This window comes from Fundulus heteroclitus, chromosome 7 (genome assembly GCF_011125445.2).
Source record: "Fundulus heteroclitus isolate FHET01 chromosome 7, MU-UCD_Fhet_4.1, whole genome shotgun sequence".
NCBI lineage: Eukaryota > Metazoa > Chordata > Actinopteri > Cyprinodontiformes > Fundulidae > Fundulus > Fundulus heteroclitus.
Genome location: NC_046367.1, coordinates 341645 through 366751, shown reverse-complemented (window position 1 = coordinate 366751; position 25107 = coordinate 341645). Strand labels below are relative to the sequence as shown.

General features: G+C 40.1%; 1 protein-coding gene across 3 annotated transcripts in view; it reads left to right on the top strand.

Annotated features, from left to right (window-relative positions):
• fer1l6 (fer-1 like family member 6) overlaps positions 1-25107 on the top strand; it is a 93224-nt gene that overhangs the window by 25171 nt on the left and 42946 nt on the right. For all 3 annotated transcript variants that reach the window (XM_036138718.1, XM_036138719.1, XM_036138717.1), the window contains 13 exons: positions 2381-2482; positions 2588-2678; positions 2772-2889; positions 2999-3230; positions 5549-5657; positions 7584-7821; positions 12742-12859; positions 13074-13174; positions 16173-16275; positions 18381-18500; positions 18581-18733; positions 19340-19511; positions 24942-25066. In XM_036138718.1, the coding sequence (XP_035994611.1) occupies positions 2381-2482; positions 2588-2678; positions 2772-2889; positions 2999-3230; positions 5549-5657; positions 7584-7821; positions 12742-12859; positions 13074-13174; positions 16173-16275; positions 18381-18500; positions 18581-18733; positions 19340-19511; positions 24942-25066 (1782 nt within the window). The remainder of the gene's footprint in view (positions 1-2380; positions 2483-2587; positions 2679-2771; positions 2890-2998; positions 3231-5548; positions 5658-7583; positions 7822-12741; positions 12860-13073; positions 13175-16172; positions 16276-18380; positions 18501-18580; positions 18734-19339; positions 19512-24941; positions 25067-25107) is intronic.

The window sequence follows — 25107 nt, the reverse complement described above, 5'->3', positions numbered from 1 at the left end:
ATATTAAAATGCCCAAACAGGCTATTATACTTTCAGAAACAAAAGGATAAAACATGTGATTAATTTGCAATTAATCTCGAGTTAACTATCGACATTATGTGATTAATTAATTCAAATAAAAACATTTTAATCGTTTGACAGCCCTAATATAAATACATGTCTTGTGTCCTTCACATTTGTTAATCTAATTTTTTGTTAGGGTTAGGGTTTTAAAGAGTATTAATACGTTTTCTGCTCAAAGCGGTTAAAGTAAACTAATACCCACTCCTGAGTCCAGACAGTAGATGGCGCAAGTTTAAAAACAATAGTCTAACCTACTGGATCTAGCTATTTACCTGAAAGAGCAGCTGCTAGCTAACCAAGTAATGAATGAGAACATGTGGCAGCATGAACGTCAACAAAGTATTTTGTCATATTTCGGCCAGAAAAATCAACAGAAAAAGGTAAAGAGTAGATGACGGGACGAACAGCCATGGTAATGTTACAGGACCAACTTTGGTGGATGATGAAGATTTGCAGGCAGCGTCACAAGACAAGAAGCAGCAGCAGCCGATTTCTCCACCCTCCCTCCCAGGACAGGTTACAGGCTGTCTCGAGCCAGAAAGCATGCAGGCCACATAACCTTGTTGTTATGTTCATTTATAAAACACTTGAAATGATCCCCCCCTCTGTTTTTTTTTTTGCAAATGGCACACTGACTACAGCCTACCTACGGCCTATAGTTAGACCAGTGAAAAGCTCACCTGACTTTTCTTTTGTGATAACAGCGGGTGGCTGTCAGAACACAGGTGTCTCCTTTTCCTCAGGATGTTCAAATTTTCTGCGTTCAGATTAATTTTCTGGACACACATTCTTGCACATTCAATGACTTACTTTCTCACTTCTTTTTTGAAATATCTGTCCTCTTGCAGATTCCTTCTTAGTAAAAATTGTGGCCTCCGTTTCCCATCACACTTCATTCTAATATCCATGAAATGCAATATCATGCCATAAAACTGTCTCTCGTTAGAATGAGAAACTTTCCCATTCTAACGAGAGACAGCTCCATATTTTTTTATCATGTGCCAGTCCCACGCTTCCATACAACTTGCGTAGGTTTCCCACTGGTGTTTAAACCATTTCTCTTTGGTGATGAGCTCCAGGTCTTTGAGGTTGCCATCAACCATATCTTTAGTTTCCTCCACATGTTCTCTTTTAGATTACAGCCAAGACTCTGGCTGTGCTGCTCCAAATTGGTAGTATTACTTCAAGACAGAAGCATCATGTTGTTAAAATTAAAAGGTTTCTATGAACCTAAATCTGCCTGGGATGCGAGTACTTTCCACATATTAATTTTATTTCCTTTCTAAACTTTACCCATGTTACATGTTACCTCACAATCATAATTCATAATCCTATTCTGGGTTTTAGGTGTCATAACATCTGACATGATGTATCTAATTCAGTTCCCATTGGTTTTTACATGGTTACTTCAGCTCTTTCAAGTGTGGACTTAATTTACATTTGCTTTATGAAGTTGTCTTCTAACAATTGTTTAAATTTGTGCGATGTTGCCATAACAATTCAGGGGAGAATTTGATAGTGGGAAGTCTGATTTGAAAAAAAAAAAACAGAATTTGTTATGAGAACAAGCTGACTTTTTTCAATTCTGTTTAATTCAATTACAAAATTCTTTAATACTCCCAAAGTGAAATTAAATGCTGGTGTAACTCATGGGGGTTTCTTCAACAAATTGTTGTATATGATGTCTGCCGGCCGGAAGGATCTCCTGTAGCTGTCTGTCTTACAGCAGATATGGAGAAGCCTCTGATGAAGAGGATATTCGGTTATCCATAATGTTCTTCATTTTATGAAGAATCCTTTGTTGCAGAGTCATCTCCAGAGGTTCTAGAAGGGTCCCCAGAACAGAACTTCTTTCTCAGCTTGTTGAGCTTCTTTAAGTTAGTTGCTCTGATGCTGCTAACCCAACAGGTGATGGCAGAGGAGATCACACTCTAAATAACAGACTTATGGAAGATCTGTAGCATCTCGCTGTAAACCCTGAAGTACCTAAGGTTTCTCAGGAGGAAGTACATTATGCTCTGTCCAGGTGAACACTGATGTATTTATGCTCCACCACCACCTCCTTTTCTTTTAACAGGATGGTAATTCTTTCTTGATGGTTCTTTGAAAACAAAGGATTTAGGTTTTTAAATACTTTCAGCCTGTATATGGCACTGTGAATTGATTGGGAACCGTGTTCAAGAAGAGGCCTCTGCGTTTTTTACAATATTTCCTTTAAAACTGAGGAATATTTGTTGGCTGCACTCATGTTGCAGATGCCTCAATGAAAAATAATGAACTAGCAGTATCAGTGTAAGTTAGTGTTTGTCTTCCTCAGGGTCGCACATCCACTCAGAAGTCCTCAGCAGACCCGGTGTGGAACGAGCAGATTGTCTTCACTGAGATGTTTCCTCCTTTGTGTCAGAGATTAAAGATCCAGGTTTGACTGCTTGCTACCACACATATTTCTTGGCGTTCTGAAAAAAGGGATTTAAGGATACACAAGTATAAATTACCCATAATCTTACATTGATTTTTCATTGAGGTCTGGGATGAGGGAAGCATGAATGATGTTGCCATAGGAACCCATTACTTTGACTTAAGACGTATCTCCAATGAACAAGATGGTGACAAAGGTGAGGAGAAATGAAGTGAGAGAGGAAGGCTGGCCCAGAGGACTGAAGGGGAGTTTAATAATGGTGTTTTTTTCCCTTTCTTAATGATTTCAGGGTTTTTACCAACGTTTGGCCCTGCTTGGATTAACCTGTACGGCTCAGCTCGAAACTTCTCCTTGGGTGATGACACAGGGGAACTTAATGAGGGCATTGGCGAGGGAGTTTCCTTCAGGTTCATAACAAAATAGGACACTTTCCTACATTTTGATTAAAAGTGTCTCATTTACCAGAAATCATTTTGTTACTGACTTACATACCTCGCTATGTGTTTGTGATTTTAGGGGTAGGGTCTACTTAGAGCTAGCGGTGGAGATCATGTCAGGAGGCACGGGTTCAGAGTCCAAACTCAGTCGGATGATCAAACCTGTGAAAGACGCAAAAGCAGGGAAAACTGGTGGGAAAGATGGAAAGACTCCTGCTGGAGGAGGAGCAGGAGGAGGGACAGGGGCTGCTGATGATGACAAAGGCAAAGCTGGGGCACCAGAGGTCCAGCCTGTTGATCCCCCTCCTGTGGTAAGAAAAAAAACATTTAGTTTGCTCCAGAAGAGGATAAATACATATTAATTTAAGAGCAGCACAATGAGATGTCATTCCTGCTGGGCTTTTTTACACTTTAATGTAACAAAGAACCAAGAGAGGACTCCTTTTATTCTTGTTCCTGAACCTATTTTATAACTTTATGACCTTTTTTCAAACACAGATGAATCCCTCCATAGCAGAAGGTTTCTGGGAAACAGAAAATTGCAGACTAAACATTTGAGTTTAAAACGTTTTTAGAAAGTTTTTCAAAGGAGAAGGCATTTGTTCTAAATCCTACTTTTGGACCTTAATTTTAAAAGAGGCTTCTTGGTATGTACAATTCTTCATGCAGTGGGATCATTCATACGTGATTGCCGTAACAGCGCATGTCCCCACCATCCACTAACACAAGGCAGCCTGTGACGTCATCCACATTGCATGAGCAGAATGCAGACAAAACATTCCCAGTCTCTTTTTTTGATCTTGGGGGGCTTTAACCATGTATCCATGTACTCCACCCTCCCCACCTTTAGCAGTATGTTAACTGCAAAACTTAAGACAATTAAATTCTGGACTTGCTGTATGTAAATTGCAAAGAGGCATACAGTTATTCACTCCTCCCTCCCCTGGGCTGCTCCGACCACAATGTAGTTCACCTGCAGCCTGTGTACAAACCCCTTGGGCACAAAGAACCAGTTGTAACTCACACAATGAGCTGTGATAAATCTCCATGTGATCTCCATGTGGAGGATATAGATAGAATACCAGAATGCAACATAGATTAGATCAACATCTGTGTGATCACCACTATGCCCATTATGAAGGTCAGGAGCTTGTTCAACATAAAACTCTGGATAAACCGTAAAATGAAATCTTTGCTGGAGGAGTAGAGGAGCGCTTTTAGGTCAGGAAATAAAGAAGAACTAAGAGATGTACACAAAAAGATAAGAAGGAAGATCAGAGAAGGAAGAAAATGGAGGTGCAGCTACAGTGTAACAACATCAGTGATGTTTGGAAAATGGAACGTCCAGGCTGTAGGTGACATGAGATGGGTGAATAAGCTGAATCAGCACTTTCAAAATCAACGCTCAAAAATTACCTCATTACTTGAGATTCAGGAAGGAGGGACTGATCCATGGCTCATATCATTCGCAAAGGGACTGATATCGAAGCCCAAGGATTCTGATATGAACTTGCATGCTCTAATGTGTGGAGAGAGAAAAAATGTGTATGTGTATCATGTTATATGTGTGTATCCTAAGCTGGTGTCTGCCTCAAAGGTAATTTGACCATGGTAAAACATGGTGAAAATAAAAGATTCTTGATGTTGAGTCTTGATTCTGAGGTGTGACCAGCCAGCCCCTGCAACTCAGTCTAACAGGATGCAAGCTCCCTCATCCTAGACGACTCCCATTTCCTCAACCCAGAACTGTACATCTTTCATCTCCCAGCAATCATCCACTTCTCAGATGATGCCACAAATGAGCCTCAGGGTGGTGCAGGGGGGCACCACCCTGTCCTTCTAAATGCTACAAGTGAGGGACATTTTGCAGAAGACTAAAGTGTGGAATGCTGCAGTTCTGGATAGCATCAGCTCCAGGCTCCCGAGGTGCTGCACGCATGACCTGTGTGGCATCATGGGACACATCTATAGCATCAGTCTGAAGCTGAGGAAAGTATCACAGCTGTGGAAGACCTCCTGTGTCTTACTAGTGCCTAAGACCACACACCCGTAAGGCCAGTAGCACTAACGTCGCACCTGATGGAGACCCTCGAGAGGCTGATCGTCAACCATTTTTGCCCCCTGGCGAAGTCTTCACAGGGTTGATTGCAGTTTGCCTACCATCCTGGCAATCGGGTGGATGATGCCATCATTTACCTTCTGCACCGAGTTCTGGCCCAGCTGGTGAAACCTGGAAGCACCGTGAGGATCATGTTCTTTGATTTCTCCAGTGTGTTCAACTCCATCCAACCATTTCATAAATTTTTTTGTTTTGTTACTCAAGTATGCCATATTAGCAATAGTCGGGCAATATTTAATCCGGTATTTATTTTTAATTGTTGCTTTTTCTTTAGGACTAACTGTAGATCAGACTAGCTTGTTCTTTTTCTTGTTGTAATTATTGTAAATAACTCTGTCTGTGTCTTTGCCACTGTTACACCTGCATTTTCCCATTTCTCATGTTATCTTATTTGCTTGGAGTTGTTTCATTATGCCCTGTACAGGTCCACAATGGGTACTCAAACTATTTATCAAATGCAACAAAATATTGTAATTTAAACTGAGACAATGCTACTGTTTCTATGTCCAGCCAACTGAAGATGACTATGAGTCCTTCCTACTGTTTGGCACATTGTTTGAGGCCACCATGATTGACCGAAAGATTGGAGACAAGCCCATCAGCTTTGAATTTTCCCTTGGTGAGTCACCGTGGAATTAACCTGACTCTCGCCAGATGGATTTCGTTCCACAGAGCTCCACACATCCATCTGGGATCACTACATTGAAGATGTAGTTCTGAAGGAGGGGCCTTATCAAAAATCCATGGATATGACTGGAAAAACCACTTGTCGTCATTTTTACTGATGTGCTACTCAAATTGAAACCAACATCAAAACCGAAACCATTGCTTCCACTAACAAAAGCCTTCAAAGCCATTCTCTGGTGTTCTTTTAAATAATTACTATTTGGGGGCGTGCTTGTGGCGTAGTGGCTGGCGCGACCCATGTTTCGAGGCCCTTAGTCCTTGACGCGGACGACCTGGGTTCAAATCCAACCTGCGGTCCTTTGCCGCATGTCTCTCCCCTTCTTCCTGTAAGTCTACTGTCAATAAAAGCAAGCCACTAGAAGATAAAAAAAAAAAAAGAATTACTGTTTGGTAGATTGAATCACACTGATGAAATAGCAGCATCAATGTCACCAGGTGACCAGATTTCTCTAATGAAGAACAGGGTTGTCTCTGGTTTTGCTAGGTGGGCGGGCACACAGTCTTTGTCAAGTTGCAGGTTTGTTTTGCCTGATCTGCAACGCCGACGGGGCAGGGAAGGCACATTCGGCTCAGCTGTCTACTACGTTGAGAGAGCGGCAGGGGCACTTCCAGGGGCAACTTTTGGGACAGGTCATCCAAAACGGGGATCCGTTGATGTCTGGTCACCCTTGCTCCCTCACTGTAACTCGCTATTGTTGTCTGAATCCAAACAGTTGCTTCTCTTATACGTCACATCTATGAAAATCCCGCCCAGTGATCCTGATTGGCTTGTCCATTTTATGTGGTATTGAAATCCCCAGATTCCAGATGGATGTGTGGAGACGTTTGGAGCTCTGCGGAATGAAATTCATCTGCTGAGAGTCAGGTTATTGTGGAATAGAAGAGCTATGCAAAATATAGCAGTGAAAAGTGTGTCTTTTTTCTCCATTTTATGTATAGTTGAGACAAAAAGTTAGACTGGTGTTTGGTTGATTATTTCTTCGTTGTAACAGAAGTTATAAACACTAACTGTGGGGTAAGCATTGTCATGTGGGAGGACTATTCAGTCAGTAAGAGTGGCTTTCATTACATAATTTCTTCTTAATATCTCTGTGATGAGATTAGCTCCAATGATGACGAGTCCTGTTTTTCTAGAAACAGAGATCCCCTGTATCCTTCCAATACATCCATACCGCCTCCATCAAAAGAGTATTGACAGAGAGGATTTACCTTTTTTTTTTCATTAGTTCAGCTCATATACTGAACTCTGATGCTAAAACCACAAATGAAATTTCCCAACCAATTTGTTGCTGTTTGAGGGTATTAAACAATTTCTGAATGTGTATGAGGCTGCACAGTGGAACAGTGGGTAGCACTGTTGCCTTGCAGCAAGAAGGTCCTGGGTTCAAGTCCAATCCCAGGCCTTTCTACATGTAGTTTGCATGTTCTCCCTGTGCATGCGTGGGCTCTCTCCGGGTACACCGGCTTCATCCCACAGTCCAAAAACATGACTGTTAGGTTAATTGGCCTCTCTAAATTCTCCTTAGGTGTGGGTGTGTGTGTGAATGGTTGTTTGTCCTGTTTGTCTCTCTGTGTTGCACTGTGACAGACTGGCGACCTGTCCAGGGTGATCCCCGCCTCTCACCCAGTGAACGCTGGAGATAGGCACCAGCACCCCTCGCGACCCCATGAGGGATAAAGCGAGTAAGAAAATGGATGGAAGGTGTATGATTTATTGCCCCAAAGCATTCTGTAACTAGGTTAAAAAATCCATAAAACTAATTTCTTTGCTTTTTGTGCTAAGTTTATATATTTTAGATGTGATGCTTATTTTTTGTTCCTGCTGACAAGCCAAAACTCTCTTCTTTACTTATTTCAGGTAATCATGGCAATGTCTTGGAATCTCAAGGCCAGCCAAGTACAGCCAGTCCTGCTGTGGTCCGAAGGAGAAAGGCACTTGACATCCCGGACAGCAGTGACACGTTTGGCTCCTCTCCTCTCAGCTCCTCCCCCACCAGTTCATCCTCACCCCTCCTATCCAAAGAACCATCTGAGACATGTGTAGCCTCTAAATCTACTACACCTCCAGAGAGACCACTCAATGTTGAAGGAAATAGGTGGATTTTCTTTGAAAATTCTGTTTTAAACTTGAGGTTGTTTTCTGTGCTTCATCCACACCGCTAGGAGTGACAAAATAAAAACAGTTCTCTTTAAACTTAACAGATTCCCCCTTAAATCAGCTTTACTTGGTGTCCATGCTTAACCTAATCACATAAAGAGACTTATTTGCCTCGGGATGAAGATAAATTTGGCAATTATTATAAAATAAGATCTTATATTTCAAGGACCTTGCTTTGAAAGGGATCCTGTAAAAAATATTTAAAAAAAATTATATTTTCAGAACTACGATATATTGCCAAAAGTTTTAGAAACATGCCTTTACACACACACATTAGTTTTAATGACATTCCATTTTGATACAAAGGCTTTAACGTGGCATTAGCCCAGCTACAACAGTTTTCAATTCAATTCAATTCAATTTTATTTATATAGCGCCAAATCATGAAACATGTCATCTCAAGGCACTTTACAAAGTCAAGTTCAATCATATTATACAGATTGGGTCAGATTATACAGATTGGTCAAAAATGTCCTATATAAGGAAACCAGTTGATTGCATCAAAGTCCCGACAAGCAGCAGTCACTCCTGGGGAACCGTAGAGCCACAGGGAGAGTCGTCTGCATTGTACATGGCTTTGCTGCAATCCCTCATACTGAGCAAGCATGAAGCGACAGTGGGAAGAAAAACCACCCATTAACGGGAAGGAAAAACCTCCGGCAGAACCGGGCTCAGTATGAACGGTCATCTGCCTCGACTGACTGGGGTTACAGAAGACAGAACAGAGACACAACAAGACAGACAAACAAGCACAGAAGCACACATTGATCTAGTAATCTGTTCTACATTAGATGGTAGTAGCGGGTGAGCCGTCTTCTCTGGATGATGTCACAGTTAACAGAACGCCAGACCAGGTGTACCTACTATGAAGAAAAAGAGAGAGAACAGAAAGTTAAAAGCTGAAATGACGACAGTCATTTCAATGTAATACAATGCAAAACTGGAGAACAGTAGACTGAAGAACAGTAGAAATCAGTAGAGTGAGAAAATTAGACCCTGATGTCCTCCAGCAGCCTAGGCCTATCACAGCACAACTATAGAGATAGCTCAGGGTATGAGCCACTCTAACTATAAGCTTTGTCAAAAAGGAAAGTTTTAAGCCTAGTCTTAAAAGTAGATAGGGTGTCTGCCTCACGGACCAAAACTGGGAGTTGGTTCCACAGGAGAGGAGCCTGATAGCTAAAGGATCTGCCTCCCATTCTACTTTTAGAGACTCTAGGAACCAGCAGCAGACCTGCAGTCTGAGAGCGAAGTGCTCTGTTAGGAACATACGGGGTAATCAGAGCTCTGATATATGGTGGAGCTTGATTATTAAGGGCTTTATACGTTAGAAGGAGAATTTTAAATTCTATTCTTGATTTAACAGGAAGCCAATGAAGGGAAGCTAAAACAGGAGAAATATGATCCCTCTTGTTGATTTTCATCAGAACTCTTGCCGCAGCATTTTGAATCAGCTGAAGACTTCGAACTGCATTTTGTGGACTTCCTGATAGTAAAGAATTACAATAGTCCAGCCTTGAAGTAACAAATGCATGGACTAGTTTTTCAGCATCACTCCTGGACAGAATGTTTCTAATTTTGGCGATATTCCGGAGGTGAAAAAAGGAAACTCTGGAAACCTGTTTAATATGGGATTTAAATGACATGTCTTGGTCGAAAACAACACCAAGATTTTTAACTTTATTACCAGAGGCCAAGTTAATGCCATCCAGATTAAGGGATTGATTAAGAACTTTATTTTTTGAAGACTCTGGCCCAAAGATTACAACTTCTGTCTTGTCAGAATTTAAATGCAGGAAATTTAAAGTCATCCAGCTTTTGATGTCAGCTTTCAGTTTCAGCTCTTTTGCAAATGGTGTCTACAAGATTCAGAACTGAACACCTGGCAATTCATCCAGTGGACCATTTGTGATGTCAGATACCTATGTTTGACAAGGAGGACCTGGTTTACAGTCTAAATTATCCCAAAGGTGTCCCATCAGGTTCAGGTCAGGACTTTGTGCATCCCAGTCAAGTTCTTCCAGACCAAACTTGCTCATTCATGTCTTCTTGGACTTTGCATTGTTCACAGTCATGTTGGAACAAGAAGGGGTAATCCCAAAATTATTTAAACAAGGTGAGAAGAATAGAATTTACCCAAATCTCCTGGTTGGCTGCAGCAGATATTTTATTTGCCTGAACTAAGGGGCTAAGCCCAACCCCTGAAAAACAGCCCTACACGTCACTGAGTTAACAGTCTGCATGCCTTGGTGCTGGATTTCATTGTTCATTGTGCTTTTAATAGATCCAGTTTTTGTGGTAACAACTTACAAATCTTATAAATATACAGTCTTCAGAAAGCCACATTTGTTCAAGAACTAAAAATGAAACTCTACAGGATGTATAAAAATGGCTAGAAGAAGACTGGTGCAAAGTACCTTTCTCCAATGAAAATAACTTTTTTTGATACAATGACTCCCCTGGTGCAGAAAACATTAGTGCTACCATGGGTCATGTGCTGTACCAACAGATTGAAACATCCTGACCCAGGCAATGTGCGACTTGGTTATCAAAGAAAGGAATTGGCTTGGTTATAATCTGTCAGGTATCAAAAGTGGATAAGGACGTTCTCCAAGACAATCATTTAGTGTTTTTTCAGCAAGATCAGAAGGCAAATCTGATAACCAAGTTGCTCAAAGATCAGAACATTGAAACTTTGGACCAGTATTCTAGTACCTTTTCTCAAATAGAAAGTACTCCTGGATCAGTGATTATGAGTTATTTTTGTGCATCTCTGATCTGTCTTCTCAAACTCCCAGTTGGTTGTGGCAGATTGTGGCAGATTGCTGTTCACACTCACCCTGGTTCTGTTTCTTCTTAAAGTAGAGTTTCCCTCTCTGCTGTTGCTACATACATGCTCAGTATAAGGGATTTCTGCAAAGTTTATGACAATGGCAAAAACAGTCCAACGTAGCCCTTGCTCATCCAGGAGGGGTGAATGCTGCAAGTCGATGCAATGTGCTTGGTTTTCATAGATAGACAGTATTTTAACTAATCAAGAATATTTGATTGAATTGATTAGGTAAAGTACTAATATGGCAGGAATGGGTCACCCTCAGCCAGGATTTGGTCCAGAAGTTCATACAGTCCTGACCAAAATCAAAATGAAAAAGATAAAATGGGAACCAGAGACCAAAGTTGTGATCAGTCAATTTATTGAAAGCAACAACTTAACTCAAGCAGGATAGGATGTTCATCAGCTGATCAAAAGTTTAAGACCAAAGCTCAGAAAAACAAACAAAAACAAAAACCTCCTAAAACAGAAAAGAAAGTGTCAAAAACTTACTTAGTAATAAGTAGCTCCAACATTATTATTGATCACTTCAAAAATTTGTTTTAGCATGCTTGATGCAAATATTTCCAAAAGGCTAGTGGGAATGTTTCATTTTAGCCTGAGAGATGGGAGTTATGATTTACGACAGAACAAAATGCACTTAGTGAAAACCACAAGGAAGAGTTTATTTATGCCTGTATGTGGTGTTAAACTGTGGAATGGACTGGAGGATGAACTCAGACAATGTCCAAATATACATCTTTTTACATCTTCATACAAGAAAAAAGTCTTCAATAAGTACAAAAATGAGGGGCAGTGATTTTTTCGGTGATGAGAAAAACATTATTAACACTTTTACTATTGCTATCTTTATGAATAACTACCCATGTGCAATTTTTTCTTGCTCTTACAGTGTTCACGAGGATCACGTGAAAAAAGTGTACTAAATTCACACAGGTCTTATTTCTTTCTACTAAGGCCTTCCTCTTCTTCTGATAAACATGAACACGGTTCGCTTCTTGTGACTCTCAGCCATGTTCAAAGTCTACGGTGAGAGCAGCGGAGCTACAATGAATGCCTAACCGCTAACCTAGCCGCTAAGCTAACTGGATCCATAAACATTAGAAGTGCACATGCGTAGGCAGCAAGCGGAAACTATGAAGGAATGAGCACGGACACTGGCGTTACATGAGCACATCAGAATGATTGGCATGTGGGACAACCAATAGATATGGCGATACCCCTGCAACTTGAGGGACAAAGGGAAATGAAAGCAGGAACAAAACACTGTCAAATCCACGCTCATTGGACCGAGGGGCATGGATTGGTACAAGTTTTTACAGGGCTGCTGCTCCCACAGAAAATTATTTTTTAACCTCCTTTTTGAGGATACATGATATATTTACTACTTTCAGGACGGAAGGACCATTTTACCCAGTATTACAAGTTTCTGAACAGGATTACCAAGTATAGCTTTAAGATCAGAGGAACATGCAGGATGGTCCAAAAGAGTAATGTGATTTTCCTGGAAAAAAGTCTTGGTCAGACAGGCATTGTGATTTATAGCATTGTCCTGCAGAAAAACCCAGTCATTAACACACAGACGAGGGCCCTCAGTCATGAGGGATGCCCGCTGCAACATCTCCACATAGCCAGCTGCTGTTTGACGTTTCTAATATAGGAAGTAACAAGTAATTCTTTCTACGTTTCTACCTATTTTAGAGAGAATTACACATGCTAGAAAGAAAAAGAATGAACATTGAATAAAATGTTTCTTTACATAAATTAGACGTGTTTGATTTATTAAACTTAATTTATTTATTATCAAATTTATTTTATTGATCTTATAAGTCTGCCAGCTCCTTAGGTAAGTACTGGGCTGACCATTAATTATTTTATTATCAAGGCAATGTACAGTATATAATCCTGTGACATTAACTGGATGTAGAATATTTATGCAGTTTTACTGTACATGAAATCTAGATTTCCGTCTCAGTTCCATCGTATTTACCAAACACAACAATGTATGTTTGTAATTCTGTTCAGACAATACATGTATTTGCCTCTGGAGAAGAAGCCCTGTGTTAATCTGATGAGCTACTGGGAAGACAGAACCTACCGGCTGTACAATTCAAATATGCTGGAGAATATAGCTATACTGTTTGTAAGTAACACACATGTACACATCATCCCTAAACGTAAGCATTAGCCCAATTTGCCTTGTGTGGACTTTGGAAAATGTCCTCACACTGCGAATTGTACACACAACGTTACTCTATTGTCAAGTTTTGGTCCTCACAACGATAGACATACATGCGCACACACTAGTTACCTTCTTGTTGTGACCATATTTACTTGGCTGCCTTTGTGTCCCCCAGGAGGAGAGTGTGTCTATTGCTGCCGAGCTTCACAAGAAGTCGGACCCAGCAGCTGAGCAGACTTTAAGAATTGGGCTCAAAGATTTTTGTTTCGATGCCAGGTAATTTCACCTCAGCTTTCACTGCTTCTTTGGATACCAGCTATAGCTCCTTTAAAGCTTGCATCACTGAATCGTTTGATTTATGTTTATCCACCAATTAAATCCAATCAGTTTGTCACACTTCACATTAGTGAAGTAAACTGCCAACTCAGTGATAACACATATTACAGAAAATTGGATGCCCCAGTATACAAACAAACAATCCCAATTGTTCAACAAATTATAGACAAGTTACATAAAGACAAATATATTTCTGCTAAACAAAAAACATATAGGTGAATCTGAACCATGGCCCCATAGATTTTATATCCTTCCTAAGATCAATAAGCCACCTGACACTTGGACAATTCCTTGGCAGGTTCCTCCAGGAAGACCCATAGTGTCTGATTGTGGAAATGAAACATCCGGTTCAGCTGAATTTATTGATTTTCATTTATATCCCTTATCGATTAAACATCCGGCCTACATAAAAGACACCTACCATTTCATTGAAATTGTTAAAAATTGTCCCTCCCATCTGACTTTTTATTTTTCACAATGGATGTAGAAAGTCTTTATACTAACATTGACATCTTGCAGGATTGGCTACGGTTAGGAGATTTTTCCAAAAGTACCCGGATTATAGCAGACCAGATGAAGAAGTTCTCAAATTACTAGAAATAAACTTAAAACGTCACCACTTTGAATTTAATGGGGAATACTATTTACAAATTAAAGGGACAGCGATGGGGAAAAGATTTGCTCCATCCTATGCTAACATGTTCAAGGTGGATTGGGAAGAGCACACCTTGGCAAAGTGTCCCATCCAACCTTTGCATTATTTCCGCTATCTGGACGATATTTGGGGTACCTGGGTGGGCACAAGGGTGGAATTTGAGGCATTCCTGCAGATTTTGAACACTCATTACCATCCATAAAACTCAAACATACAATCATAGAAAACAGTATTGACTTTTTGGACACAACAATTTACAAAAGTATGAACTTTACCCACACAAAACAATTAAATATTTAAGTGTTTTTTAAACAGACAGACACACACGCACTACTCTACAGAAGTAGCTTTCACCCAAAGCATACATACACTGGTTTAATTAAATCCCAATTAATCCAGTTTAAGATAATTTGCATGACAGAGGATGACTTTAAGGAGAGTACCAATTCAATTTTATTCAATTCAATTTAATTTTAAAATCATGAAACATGTCATCTCAAGGCACTTTACAAAATCAAGTTCAATCATATTATACAGATTGGGTCAGATTTTACAGATTGGTCAAAAATGTCCTATATAAGGAAACCAGTTGATTGCATCAAGGTCCCGACAATCAGCATTCACTCCTGAACCAGAGTTCTCTTCAAAGCCATTAGGGAAAGGGGATATTCCCGTACATTTCTGAGATGTTGTCATAGAACCTTGCAGGATCCCAAGACAGATGACCGAAGGGAGGTCATCCCTTAGATTTCTACCTTCTTCACTACCACGTTACGTCTTCATACTAAAATCAAAACCAATTACGAATTGTTGATGGAACGAGAAGGTGTAATTGCCAATCACAAGTAATTTCGGCTTTGAGACGTAACAAAAACATGAGGAATTACTTGGTTACTGCGCGTCTCAAACCTTTGCAACCCCCCAAAGCCAGCAAATCAAAAATACCATTTCATAAATTAACATATTTGGAAAACAGAACAACAAATATGATTTTCAAAAAATCAGATAATTTCAGCCCCAAAACCTCAAATTGTGTTTACATTATATTTTGTACACATGTGTACCACATGTAAAATTATATAGGTGAACCCAGAAATTCTGTGGCCACTAGGATGGCACAACATAAATACAACATTACACACAAAATTGATGGCCATACTCCTCTCGTTAGACATTTTATGCACCATGGCTTACACTCATTTAAAGTTTCAGTGATTGAAAGTAACTTTTTTTGGACAGATGGGGAAAGACAAAATTGTGAGAGAAAGTGGATTAGGCAGTTAAACACATTAGATCAAAAAGGTTTGAAAATCAGGACATGATAGAGATAGGATAAGGTACACCTACCTATACTATTCCCAAATTCCTAATCTCTAACCTCAACCCCCCTTCCAACCCTAGGCCTAAATCCTAACCCTACCGCCTAACCCTAACCCCAATCCTAAACCTATCCCAATCCTAACCCATACCAGTATATACCTAACCCTAACCTAACCCTGATCGACACCTTAGTCGTTGCCTAGGGGTGGAGTTCGCCTGCCATTACCCTCTAACATAGAAAGAATTCCTGTATCAATGTGTGCTCCTGTGTTTTATTGGGTCTCTGCTCTGTTTTCTCTAACCCCCAATTGATCGAGGCAGAACCCCTTTCACACAGAGCCTGGTTCTGCTGGAGGTTTTCCTTCCTGTTAAAGGGGAGTTTTCCTCTCCACTGTCGCTTCATGCATGCTCAGTATGAGGGATTGCTGCAAAGCCATCAACAATGTAGACAACTGTCCACTGTGGCTCTACGCTCTTTCAGGAGGAGTGAATGCTGCTTGTCAAAACTCAATGTAATCTGCCGGGTTTCTTTAGATAGGAAACTTTTTGACCAATCTGTGTGTATGTTTTGATTAAATTGGACTTTGTAAAGTGCCATGAGATGACATGTGCTATGAATTGGCGCTATATAAGCGGAATTGAATTGAATTGAATTAACCTTCAATACCCTAAACAACGAATCAATTCACAATATAGATTCTGGCTTTCACAAATCTGGGGATTGTTCTCTCTTTATCTGTTTGTAAGATTATTCAAATGTTACCTCAACAGTACAAAACCACATTGTATATTCTGACATGTTACTATTTATAAAACAAATATGAAGGCTGTATGGAAAATGATATCCCTCAATTCAAAACCATCTTTAGCTGCCACAACTTGAAGCAGTCATTTTTTTATGTTTCCCACAACATTGTGGAAGAATTTAGTATCGCTCTTTAACATGGACAGTGTGTTTTACAGGAATTTCATCGCCACTGCAGAGGCCAAACTGAAGGCAGAGCTGAAGAGTAGCTACCTGACACTGCTGGACAAGAAACGTCTGACCATGTGCAAACAGGAGCTGGTGAGGCAAACAGTACCTACTTAGTAAAACTTCAACCAGGGGTCCGTTCTTCGTACGTCGCTAACTCAGTTAGCAGGATTTCATTGTTGACGATTTGGCATGATCTTGGATCGTTTGGTTCTTCGAAAGACATCCTGCACTTGTTGTCATAGCAACAAGTGCGCCAGCTTGAGCCTGCTCCAGAGCAGGCTTATTTCATGTAAACAAGATTAGATCACGGCTGTATAAGCGGAGGAGATGGGGAAGTCTGCCGTAGCCATGTCCATTTTTACGACTGCAACCTGTTGCGGAAGGTGCAAGAATAGTTTGCAGTTTTTTTTTCTCGAATTAATCGCGTATTGCGCAAAAGACAGGATCCTTTAGAGCAGCGCGACAGTGTAGAGATTTTTCTTGGTGGCTGTTATAAACAGACAAACACATCATTTAACAGTGGCTTTTAAAGAGGAAAAAGTGGTATTGGACCCATAAATCTAAAATTTTAAGTTATTTGTATGGTGGTTTGCTTTTTATTTTTATCCTATTCAGTAAGAAGATTTGTTCGGGCCATTTTATTGTGAAGTTTAGTTTACTTTGAAAGGCTTGCTTCCTGTCGAGCCGTATATTGTATTAGAAAAAACTATGGTTGGATTATCTAGACACGGAGCAATACAGTTTTACCGTGTAAACTGTGGATGACTTGGAAAAGGAAGATTTTCATTTTTTATGGATAAAGATTGTTTTTTGTTTTTTTTTTGTTAAAATTCCCAGTTTGCACGTGTCCTTTACTTCCCGTATCTAAGGAATGACACTGAAATTTGGATCTCTTGACATAACAAGTGCCTTTTTAAAATACAGTATAATAATTAAAGGCTACCATTTTGTAGAATATTCTTGTATTTCACTTTTACTTGTCCCCATGTTCTAGTGGGTCCCGTGGAGGCTCTGACATAAAAGAGCAAAGTAAATATGAGATTATTAAAATGCAAAAATACATACTGTAGAAAGTGATAGAAACATCTACCATGGACAGTATTTACACATTAATTTGTCTGCTGCTTTTTGCCAGCCCTCTCTCCTGGCTTTAACAGATTTTTAGGTGTTTTAATTAATGACTCAAATTCGGCATAACCTTCCATTAAAAGCTTTTGTTCTGCTGGGAAAAAAACTGTGGGCGTTCTTTGGCCATGCTGAACAGCCAATAGCAGCGCTGCTGATCAATGTTTCTACTATCGATACATTTCCCCTTTTAAACAAACGCATGAACGCGCAGTTGTCTCAGATAACTCAATCCAGCCATACTAATCATAAACAACAGGTGTGTTCGAAGAACCCAATTAGCCGGATCATGATTAGCCGGATGAAATCATCTTGGATGTCTCATTTGATCTTGGATGTTTTAAGCAACGTACGAAGAACGGACCCCAGATATCAAGAATAAATTTTGAGTTTTAATCAATTGATGCCAAGATAATATCTGATAGTTCAGACTCTGGACTATTAAAATTAGACTGAAGAAATTCCTCTTTAGGAAATATTTTAATTGCTAATTTTACTCCTGTGTTGTTTTATTCTTGTGTTTTAAGCACCCTGAGATTCCGTGGAATGAAAAGTGCATTATAAATTGAAGTTATTTCCTTATTGGTAGAGATGCTGATTTCAGAAAGAAATTTGCATTGGCTGATTCACTTTTCCAAAGGTGAATCAGGTGAATGTAATGAAAAGCACTGTCCTCTCAAAGTGCTTCTCCATGCTCTTAAAGCAGTGCTGGGAGACACAGCAAACCTTCTGGCAATTACACCTATTAATGTGCAACCTCTGTAGTGACACTGACCCCGGCCAAATACAAAACTACTGAAATGCTGTGATCACAAGAGCAACCCTCTCTACAATTTTACTGACCAGATCAATTTCCCAGAAGTTTAACTGACTTGTTGGTATACTCTGGTTAAAAGGGGTTTCTTAACTTTTTTTGAGCAGTGTATATCCACTGCCTTTGATTGGTCAAAAGAGACGCTTTATTAGAGAAACAGCAGGTCGGTAGCTACTGTGTGTTCTCAAGCAAAGCTTTTTTGCAAAGAATTAGTAGAACACGACAAATAGCATGTAGGAATTTCTGTGTGTTGCAGGAGAGTATGATAGGAGAGGCTGAGTCAGTAGGTGAGAGGAAGAGAACAGCTGGAGGAGTGAAAGAAATGCTGCAAGAAGCAACTAAGCTAACACAAAAACTGCGTTTCCTTGTGGAGGAGGTATGTAAAACCTTTGACAATTTCTAACTGATATGTTTACCATCAGTACCTTATCCTTTTGTCACATCTTCACACTGCAGCCCCAACACACAGTGCCAGACATGTTTGTGTGGCTGCTTAGCAACAACAAACGTGTTGCATATGCCAGAGTTCGAACCAGAGACCTGCTATACTCCAGCAACCAGGAGGCCAGAGGAAGCCTTTGTGGGAAGATATTAACACTGTATCTGAAGGTTGAAACACACATATCATTCAGTTCCTTTACAGTGTGGTAATAGTGGTAAAAAAAATGAACACAAAACAAAAACAATGTATGTGTGGATTCTTGTACTTGCAGCTGAGCAAAAACATTTTTTGCTAATTTTACAAGTGAGAACTTTGATGTAAAGCAAGGACCTTTTTGGTCCTCTTATTCCAGGGCTAGGGGTTAGTTTTAGTGCAAAGGTCAGGTTTAGGTTAGGATTCTGTCAGCGTTAGGCCACAGAAAGGCTTGAAAATGAATGGAAGTCAAGGCCTGGCCCTCACTTTGCATGGTAAACAAGTGTGTGTGTGTGTGTGTGTGTGTGTGTGTGTGTGTGTGTGTGTGTGTGTGTGTGTGTGTGTGTGTGTGTGTGTGTTTGTGAGGACCAAAACTTGACAATAGACCAACCGATTGGCATTGTGAGGACATTTTCCAAAGTCCACACATTGCAAATTAGGCTAATGCTTAGGTTTAGGGATAAGGTGTGATTTGAGTTTAGGTTAAGGTTATGGGTATAGAAAGCAATAGAAAATTAATGGAAGTCAATGGAACGTCCACACAATGATGTGCATACCAACGTGTGTGCGTGTCTTTGCAGCCTCCAGGAAAGCGGCCTGCAGGACTGTCAGTTCAAGCCAAGCTGGATGTATATCTTTGGTTTGGTACTTGCTCAGACTCCAGCCATATGCTGGATGACCTGCCTGCAGGGTACACACCAAGCACGGGGGGCATTGATGCCAAAAGCCCTCCTTTATACTTGCTTTGCACAGGTGAGAAAGAAGCATGTGCATGCACACTCTTAGTACTATGTCCATTTTTCTTTTTCTTTTAAAGTTCCACAACAATCATTAATGTCTTGGTGCAGGTGTCAGGGAAACATCAGCAATTGAGATTTTTGTAGCTCCTCTTTATTTAAAAGGTTATAAAGCTATTTTCAAACAATAACGGTGAATACTTTTTAGGTGGTGGACAATACCAAGGGTGGACCTCCCAGTCAAAACACCCTGTCCCTGTTTGTCATTGAGTCAGTGTATCCAAAATATCAATGAATGGATGGGTCAGAATTAACTTCAGCGGAATACAGAAAAGACAGAAGTCTAAACTAAAAATACAGGGGAAGCCAGAAACCTAGTTGTAGTTATGGACTTAGACGTGAATTTTAAAATCCCCATAAAGTCTGCTAGTACATACAGTGGGGCAAAAAAGTATTTAGGTAGCCACTGATTGTGCAAGTTGTCCTATTTCAAAAGATGACAGAGGTTTGTAATTGTGATCATAGCTGCACTTCAACTATGAGAGAAAAAATGAAAAAAAAACTCAAAACACGAAATGACATTATAGGACTTTAAAATAATTTAACAGTAAATGATGGTGGAAAATAAGTTTTACGTCCATCAGGCTCGTTTGGTGGAGTAACATTGAAGGGGATCACACAAGGATTGTACTACTTAAAACAAAATAATTGTTTAAAGAAATGCAACCTCATAGAATATCCAAAATAAGAAACGAAAGATTAGATCAATCAAAGCCCATAAATAACCAAAACTAAGCAAAAGACAAAATACAACCAAAATCCAATGAAAAACAAACAAACAAAAAACAACCAAACCAACAGGGGAGGAATCACAGGTGAGAGCCTCCTTTGCTCTGCACACATGGCAGCTTCTAAGCAGTAGCAGCAATTAGGTCTACCAGCACCACCTGCAGCAGGCCCAATTCCAAATTCTTCAAAAAAAAAAAGCAAAGACCTAACTGGGCTGTAACGTAAGTATTTGGTCAGTGACAACAGTTTAGCTCAATACTTACACATAACATTATATGCATAATTATACGCATAACATTTGTTGGCAATGATAGAGGTCAAATTTTTCCTGGAAGTCTTCACCAGGTTTGCACACACTGTAGCTGGTATTTTGGAGATCTCCTCTAGAGCAGTGATTAATTGTTCTTTCAACTTTCAACACCCTCTACAAATTTTCTATGGGGTTGAGGTGTAGAGACTGGCTATACCGCTCTAAGACCTTGTAATGCTTTTTATGGAGCCACTCCTTTGTTGCCCAAGTGGTGGGTTTGGAATCGTTCTTCTTCCTCCAAACACGACAAGTTGAGTCTGTGCCTATAAGTTCTATTTTGGTTTCGTCTGACCACACAATATTCTCCCAGTCCTCCTCTGGATCAGCCATATACTCTCTGGCAAACTTCAGAAGAGCCTGGACATGTACAGACTTAAGCAGGGGGACACGCCTGGCACTGCAGGATTTGAGTCCCTCTCAACGTAGTGTATTACTGATGGTAGCCTTTGTTCCTTTGGTCCCAGTTCTCTGCAGGTCATTCATCAGGTCCCTCCATGTAGTTCTTGGATTTTTGTCACTTTTTTTCATGATGATTTTGACCCCACAGGATGAGCTCATGCATGGGGCCTCTGATTGAAGATTTTCAATTGTCTTTTATGTCTTTATCCATCCATCCATCCATCCATCCATCCATCCATCCATTTTCCATCACGCTCGTCCCTTGTGGGACACGCGAAGGGTGCTGGTGTCTATCTCCAGCATTCAATGGGCGATAGGCAGGGTACACCCTGGACAGGTCGCTAGTCTGTCACATTTTATGTCTTTTATTTTCTTACAATTGTTCCCACAGTTGATTTATTCACATCAACCTGCTTGCCTGTTGTAGAATCAGAAATCTTTTATTGCCTTTTTAAATCTATGATTTTCCTTGTTGCATGAATTAATCACTCAAAGCTTCTTTGATGATACAGTCAACCCTGTAGTAAATTATGTGCAATATTCCTAAACATTCGTATACAGAACTGTGCAAGGAAACATATCTGATAAGTTAGACTGTGCAAAAACGCATTCACAGTAGTATTATTGTGATGTGTAACAGATTCATGAGTATGCTCAGCAGGGGGCAATAACCCTAACGTCTTTTGTGAAGAAGCTCTTATTGAGTCTGTTAGTTTTGGATTTGATGTTCCTGAAACATTTACCTGATTGAAGTGGGTACAACAGTTCATTACCCGGGTGTGTGGCATTAGTGGAAATGTGTCTAGCCCTTCTCTGGACTTTTGCAGCATAAACCGAGTTCTGCCGGAGTTCTTGGAGATGGCATCCTACAATCCCCTGTGTTGTCCTCACAAACATGCTAAATCCCAACTCTCCTTCACTGGGAAGCTCCCATATCATACAGTTATGTTAAGATATAAAACACTTTCTATTGTAGTAATGTAAAGGTTTTTTAGCAGCTTAGTGGAAAGTCCAGTCCATTTCAATTCTCTGTTGGGCCTTCTTCATCAGGTGGGAAGTCTTCACAGACCAGGATAGGTTGGAGAAGATGCCAAGGAACCTAATGCTGTCCACATGCTCCATTACCTCCCCGTGTAGGCAAAGAGGAGCATGTTTAGTCCTCTTGGACCTCCTGTAGTCCAATATTACCTCATTGGTCTTGCTGGTCTTCAGGGTCAAGTTGTTCCTGGAGCACCACTGTGTGAGATTGTGGACCTCCTCTTTAAAATGGGTCTAATCGTTATTGGATATGAGACTCACCACAGTGGTGTCATCCACAAACTTCACCACCATGTTTGTGGGATGGATAGCCGAGCAGTCATGGGTGAAGAGGGTGAAGAGAGCAAGGCTGAGGACACAACCTTGTGGCATGCCAATGATCAGTGAGGCTGATGTGCATTTCCCTATCCTGACCCCTTGGTGAGAAAGTCTGTGATCCAGGAGAAGGAAGGTATGGATAATCGCATGTTGTGGAGCTTCAGAGCTTGCACGTCTGGGTGCATGGTTTTGAAGGCTGAGTTGAAGTCCATGAAACATAGGTGTTGTAGATTCACTCTTTCCAGCCTGGTGCGGGTCTAAAATGTTCTTCCTGGTGTCCTTCGTCAGCTCTTTGTTCTTGGCCACAGTCTAGTTTGGAGTCTGACTGTTTGAGGCTGTGGAAAGATGTCTATGATACAAATAACAAGTTCAAACAGGTGACATTAATACAGGTAATGAGCGGAGGACAAGAGTTTCTTAAAGAAGAAGTTACAGGTCCATGAGGGCCAGACATCTTGCTTGTGTGTGGAGGACCAAATACTTATGTTCCACCGTAATTTACAAATAAATTCTGTAAAAATATTACAATGTGATTTCCTGGATTTTTCTTCTCATAAGTCTTTCATAATAGGAGTGTACCTATGATGTAAATGACAGAACTCTCTCATCTTTCTAAGTAGGAGAACTTGCCTGTTAGAATGGCCCTTAGAGGCTGTTTTAAGCAGGAGACTTGAGGCAGCGAAAAGGTGCAGACTCACTGGGCGTTTATTCTCCAACGTAGACAAACAGGTAGAAAAACTCTGTTTCACTGGTTACATCTGGTCACTGGAGCAGCCACAATCACTCTAGCCTTCTTCTTCTTTGTAATTTTTACTGGCGGGTGATGTCTAATGTTAGGATGCATTATCGGCATCTACTATGCTGGAGTGTGGACCAAAGTATCTCCCTTTAATCTAAATTCTTATATATAATCCTGTCACCTTAAAAAATGTTATAACTGCTCTATTTATTTTATGTTTAATTAATCTTATTAAGTTTTAATGTATCTATATCATATTTCCTAATTTCTTATTTTAGCTTCTCTCTACTTACTGTATATTTTTCACCATTGAATTATTACATGTTCTACTGTTTCCATATCCATACCACACTCACAACTACCATTTGGATGTTTACCTATCAGATGTAAAGTTTTATTTAATCCAGTATGTCCGAGCTGCAATCTTGTCATTACTACTTGTTCTTTTCGATTTTCTCCTATCATTTCCATATTCCCTACTTTCTTTTGTATTTGAAATAAATGATGACCTTTAGTTCCTTCCTCCCACAAATGTTGCCATTCAGATTTAATTTTGCTCTTAATAATTGAATCACTCTAGCCTCTTAACAGGCAGCCTTTTATAGCTCACTAACCCCTCCCATTTACCAGATCTACCATTAAACAGGGAAAACATAGACTCACACTTTAATATGCAAAGACTAACAAATAATGTAGCTAAAACATTACACTTTATTTAACAAACATAGTCTATAAATATCTCTGAACATTTATATCTAAATTCTAAAAATACTACAACAACCAAATTGCACAGTTTACTTCTCCCCCTCAATCTATAATGGACTCTTCGGAACCTTTAAAAGGTGTTCAGGCCCCCAGGGAATCTTTTAGCCTGAACACCTTGCAGGGGAAGAGACAGATGTAAGTCACTTACACAAACACTGAAAACAGTCACAATTTGAGACAGTAATCAACAATACTCGTATCTTATCAATTGCTTGGTTTGGTTTGTTGACAGGTCATCATCAGTACCAGCTGAGAAGAAACTGCCTAAAACCATCACTGAAAATAAAATACTTCAATCACACAGTGCAATTTATTCTCACACAATATTTTATAACTACATTTTAAGTGTCCTAGAAAAGGTAATGAAGATCTTCATTACAATGCCCCACTGTAAGAGGTCTGTTATCTTAAAAACATTGATAGACATCGCCTAAATAGATTATTGTTTTCTGTTGGCTTAATATGATCAGCTAATGTAGCTTGGAAATTTCTCGATCAAAGTAAGATCTTTATCAGGTAAATATGTTGTCCAAGCTCACATCCATCATGGAGAACACCTTCCACCCCCTGCACCAGACTGTAGAGGAGCTGAGCAGCTCCTTTAGTGACAGACTTAGACATCCTGTCTGTAAAAAGGAGCGCTACCGCAGGTCATTCATCCCTGCTGCTACCAGATTATACAATGCTGCACTATAACAGCAATAACCTGTGCAATAACCTGTAAATAAGTGACTTCTGCTGTTATAGTTATCTCACTACCTCACTGTTGTTCTTTACCTGGTAACACTTTAATGTACAACGTCAAATCCATATGTATACAAGTCACCTTGAATGTACATAAGTCATCTTAAATCCCTGCTTTATTTCTTTTTTTCTCTCTATCCACTATATGTATGTGGACACACTGTATATACCTTATGCACCTTTTCCTCCTTTTGGCACCTTCTTGTGATTATTGAGCCAATGTGAGACGTGAATATCTCCACTGTGAGATCAATAAAGTCTATCTTATCTTATCTTATCTTATATATTGTATCAACATTTCACAGAGCTTGTGAATAGACCTGCTGCTTTGTTTATTCCTCCAGAGCAGCAAACGTTCCAGCTGCGGTGCCACATGTATCAGGCTCGTGGTCTGATCGCTGCTGACAACACAGGCCTGTCAGACCCATTCGCCAGAGTCACATTTCTCTCCCACAGCCAAATCACCAATGTAAGTGTGTGATTACCAGTAATGTTAGAACCAGCTCATGT